Source organism: Galeopterus variegatus, unplaced genomic scaffold, assembly GCF_000696425.1.
Source record: "Galeopterus variegatus unplaced genomic scaffold, G_variegatus-3.0.2 Scaffold1660, whole genome shotgun sequence".
Taxonomy (NCBI): domain Eukaryota; kingdom Metazoa; phylum Chordata; class Mammalia; order Dermoptera; family Cynocephalidae; genus Galeopterus; species Galeopterus variegatus.
This window is the reverse complement of record NW_007727771.1, coordinates 229,535-234,132: the sequence shown is the minus strand read 5'-3', so window position 1 is coordinate 234,132 and position 4,598 is coordinate 229,535. Positions and strand designations below refer to the sequence as shown.

At 35.2% G+C, this 4,598-nt stretch overlaps 1 protein-coding gene across 1 annotated transcript; it reads left to right on the top strand.

Moving 5' to 3' along the window:
- Window positions 1-1,360: 1,360 nt before the first annotated feature.
- LOC103595013 (chromosome unknown open reading frame, human C17orf104) lies at window positions 1,361-4,598 on the top strand (the record flags this gene model as incomplete). Its single annotated transcript, XM_008578314.1, has 2 exons — window positions 1,361-3,250; window positions 4,089-4,598. Coding segments are annotated over 2 exons (2,103 nt in total), but the record flags the coding sequence as incomplete, so codon positions are not given.

Genomic DNA, 4,598 nt, shown 5'->3' with positions numbered 1-4,598 from the left:
CCAAATATTTTATAGAAAAATAATGGTAGAATAGAATAAGTCTGAAAAGAGAAATCAATATATTGTATTTCAGCATGAATAAAATATTGTACATGTAATATTCATTTATTTCTAGGATTCAAACTGAAAGAAATGACTATGGCAGTGAAACAGACTTATACGGACTTGTGTCTAACATTTTGGAAGAGCAAGATAAGTCACAGCCATATTTTGCTGAAGGGTCAGTATGTTATATAAACTATATATTGTATAATAGGCTTTTAAATTCACATACAGTAGATTACACTCTTTATTAACTTTTACTTTTTGCTTAATAGTGGATCATCTGATAGTAGACATCTTAATTCATATATTTTTTTCTAGGAACCTTGATTTGGCTGAAGTACTGCCATACAATTGAAAGTTCAGTCTAAGGTTTTATTTGCTTAAAAACTTTCATTTGAAAAATTATTCTTGCATAATTCAGAGCTATTTCCCTTGAGTTCATGAGCTAAACTTTCGCTTAAAGAGTATAAATTTCGGGCTGGCCTGGTGGTGCACTGCTGTAGTGCGCCGCTTGGGAAGCGCGGTGGCGCTCCCACCGAGGGTTCGGATCCCACATACAGACCGGCTGCTCACTGGCCGAGCGAGGGGCGGGAGCAACACCGAGGGTTGCGATCCCGTGGCCGGTCCCGGTCCGGTACGGGCGCGACACTGAGGGTTGCGATCCGTTGCCAGTCACGAAAAAAAGACAAAAAGGAAAAAAAAAAAAAAAAGTATAAATTTCAAGGAGCTTTTATACATAGATCCCAAAGGAAAAAACTCATTACTGCTATGCAGAAATACATATGGATTTTATTCACGTGGTAGAAATTTTAAAAGTATGTTTTAATTGTTTTATTTGGGTGTGGAAAACATATTACCCAAACACCCTATTTCATAAATAGGGAAGTATGCAGCACACATGTAACCAATTAAAATATTTTAATTTTAAAAATAGTTTAAGCAAAACATTTTTTAAAAAAAATTGTGGCCAACAACATTTATATACTGTATAATAAACTAATCAAAGGAAAAACTTACTTATTCTCTGCTTACTATAGATAAACAATTCATGTAAGACCACCAGCCTTAGGCCTTAGTTAATTCCTCTTGGGAAAGTACAGTGAAAACATATTAAGATTAAAGTGCATATTTATATAGTATATAGTATAATTCATGCAAGAGAAAATTATTTGGAGGTATACTAATGGTAGCTTATAACGCAGGGTTGGAAAGGATTAGAGAATGGTGAGGTGGGGCAAGATAAATGTTTTTGAAAACCTTTCCTAACTTCCCCACTGAGGAAATAAAGTCTTTAAAACCTAAGTTGTAATTAAATATATTTACTTGTTCTAGGACCTGCTCCTCCAATTTAAAATCAGTTTGGCCACTAAACACAAGCAGATTTGCAGATCACCATGACTTCTTAACAGAAACCAAAAGGCCAATAGATACAGCCATCTCTCAGCAAGCTTTTTATAGTGGCGAATCTGTGTCAGCAGTGGAAAAGCAATACCTGCATAACAGTAATCTCACACCACAACAAAAAGTAGATGAACTTTATCATGGATTTACTGGTTTAGACCTTGAAGAACAATGGATGTACCCCTCTCGAAGTGATCATTCTAACTGTTACAATATTCAGACAAATGATACAGCTAAGACAACATTCCAAGAATATCCATTTATCAAAAACTGTTTTACACCACAAACTGGTCTGTCTGACATCATGAAAGAATCAGAAGTTGACACTTACCCTTATGGAAGAGAGAAAAAATGTGCTAAAGGTCTTGAAGCACCATTACAGCAGAAAAGGGCAGAGATATTTCTTTCTCAATTTAATAGATACAGTGAAAATGCAGATTATTGTAGATACCCAGAATATGCTCATCCTAATAAGGCTAAGCTTAATAAATGTTCAAATTTTAGTGTCCAAGATGGTAAAAAATTAGCCAATGGCACACCTGAAACACCAGCTGTAGAAGCAGACACCTACACAAAGTTATTTCAGGTTAAACCAGCAAATCAGAAAAAAATGGAGGAGACAATACCCGACCAGCAGAATTTCACATTTCCAAAAACTATACCACATCTGACAGAAAAACAGTTTGCAAAGGAAGCAGCATTCACTGCTGATTTTGTTTTAAAATCAGAATATGGACTAAAACCTCACACAGCTTGTCCAGCTAATAATGATTTTGCTAATGTCACAGAAAAGCAACAGTTTGCTAAACCTGATCCCCCAAATTCTGAGTACTTTAAACCAGTGAATTTATTGTCAAACTCAGCAACATCTTCAGTAAGTATCAATTTAAACAGACCAGCTTGGATGAATGTTCAAACAAAAAATAACACTCCTATTCTTTATCGTAATCAAGGTAACTTGATGAAATTAAATAGTCATTTAAGTGCAGCTTCAAAAGGTTCTAACCATTCTTCAGATTTCCCCCAACTATCATCCACAAATTTAACCCCAAATAGCAATTTATTTCAGAAGTATTGCCAAGAAAACCCTTCAGCATTTTCTAGTTTTGATTTCAGTTACAATGGTGCAGAAAGAATTCAATCTGTCAATCACATGGAAGGACTGACAAAGACTGGAGAAGAAAATCTCTTTGAATCTGTTACTGATAAAAAAATAAAGCAGCCAAATGGATTTTGTGATAACTATTCAGCTCAGCAGGATGGGATCATTGAAAATGTAAACAAACATAATTTTCAAGCCCAGCCCCAGAGTGGACATTATGAACCTGAGGAAGGTTCAAAGCATTTAGATGGTTTATCTCAAAATACATATCAAGATCTGTTGGAGTCACAAGGTCATTTTAATAGCCACAGACAGGGAAGTGGAGACAACAACATTAATAGCCGTGTGAATCGCACACAGGCATCATGCTTTTCTAATAATTATATGATGGGAGATTTAAGGCATAATCAGGGTTTCCAACAATTTGGTTTAAGTGGGTTTCCCCTAAGAGCCACCCACCCATTTGGCCATTCAGTTGTTCCACTGCTGGATTCCTATGATTTGTTTTCTTATGATGACTTAAGCCATTTATACCCTTATTTTAATGATATGATGTGTGGTGATCATTCCTTTTCTGGTTTCGTGCCAACTTTTGGATTTCAAAGACCAATTAAAACCCGTAGTGGACCAGCCAGTGAACTTCACATTCATCTAGAAGAGTGCTATGAACAATGGAGAGCATTAGAAAAGGAGAGAAAAAAGGTAATACAAAGCTATCTATTTAGAAGTAACTTAGTATGTTCCCTCTGCCTGTCTTCATTTTGTTTACTTTCATGTAGTTTAAGAGTACTTGCCTTATATCAAACCTGAGTTCTTCTGTAATGTGCAGTATTTAAGTTCATGATTATAAGGAATTAACTAGGTTACCTAAAGAGTAAAAAAGCTTGAGGTTTTAAGAAAATGGTTATGTATATTCTATTTTTTTTTTTTTTTTTTTGAAAGATGACCAGTAAGGGTCATCGACTTGGTGTTGTTAGCACCACGCTCAGCCAGTATGCAAACCGGCCATCCCTATATGGGATCCGAACCCGGGGCCTTGGTGTTATCAGCACCACACTCTCCCAAGTGAGCCACAGGCTTTTTTTTTTTTTTTTTTTTTTTTTTGAAAGATGACCAGTAAGGGTCATCGACTTGGTGTTGTTAGCACCACGCTCAGCCAGTATGCAAACCGGCCATCCCTATATGGGATCCGAACCCGGGGCCTTGGTGTTATCAGCACCACACTCTCCCAAGTGAGCCACAGGCCAGCCCTGTTCTAATTTTTTTAAAGTTTATTTTGTCCATGAAGTAGATTTTTTTTCCGTAATGGGTTAAAAGTTATTTTTTTATTAAACTGTTAAGAGTATTCAGGTATCTTATATGTGTTAAATATGATGGAAAAATACTGCAGTACTATGGCTTATATTGTTGCCTTTTGATACCAAAACAGAATTTTTATTTAAAGGGGGTAATTTTCTATTTATTTCTTAGGATTATCAAAAATATTATTCATGGTTGAGTCATATTTAGAAAGTTCATCTAAAAATTATATTTTTTATAGACTGAATTAGCCCTTGCCAAGAATTATCCAGGAAAAAAAGTATCCAGTACTAACAATACTCCAGTTCGAAGGCTGACCTCCAACCCATCTAGAGTTGATCGCTTAATTGTGGATGAACTTCGAGAACAAGCCAGAGTAAGCTGTAAAAACATCCAACAGTGGATTTTTAAATCACTCAAGTCCCATTTCTTAGTCACAAACATTTGTTTTTAGCTTGATGAGCAAGCTGTGCTTATATTGTACAAGATGGTAAATTAACAGGGAATTACCACATTTCATTTTCTCAATCCTGCATTCTTGAGTTAGTCAACATACATTTAAGTATATCCAGCAATGCATTAAATACTGATAAACTGGAATATGTAGGTATACATAATTTTACAAATTACCTTTGTTTTGGGAAAGTTAGTATATCACTTCAAATCAAATGTTATAAAGAATACTGATGCTAAATCATCTTGTAATTTAATGAATGATTATTCCTATTATTTCTTTTGTAATTTCAGAATT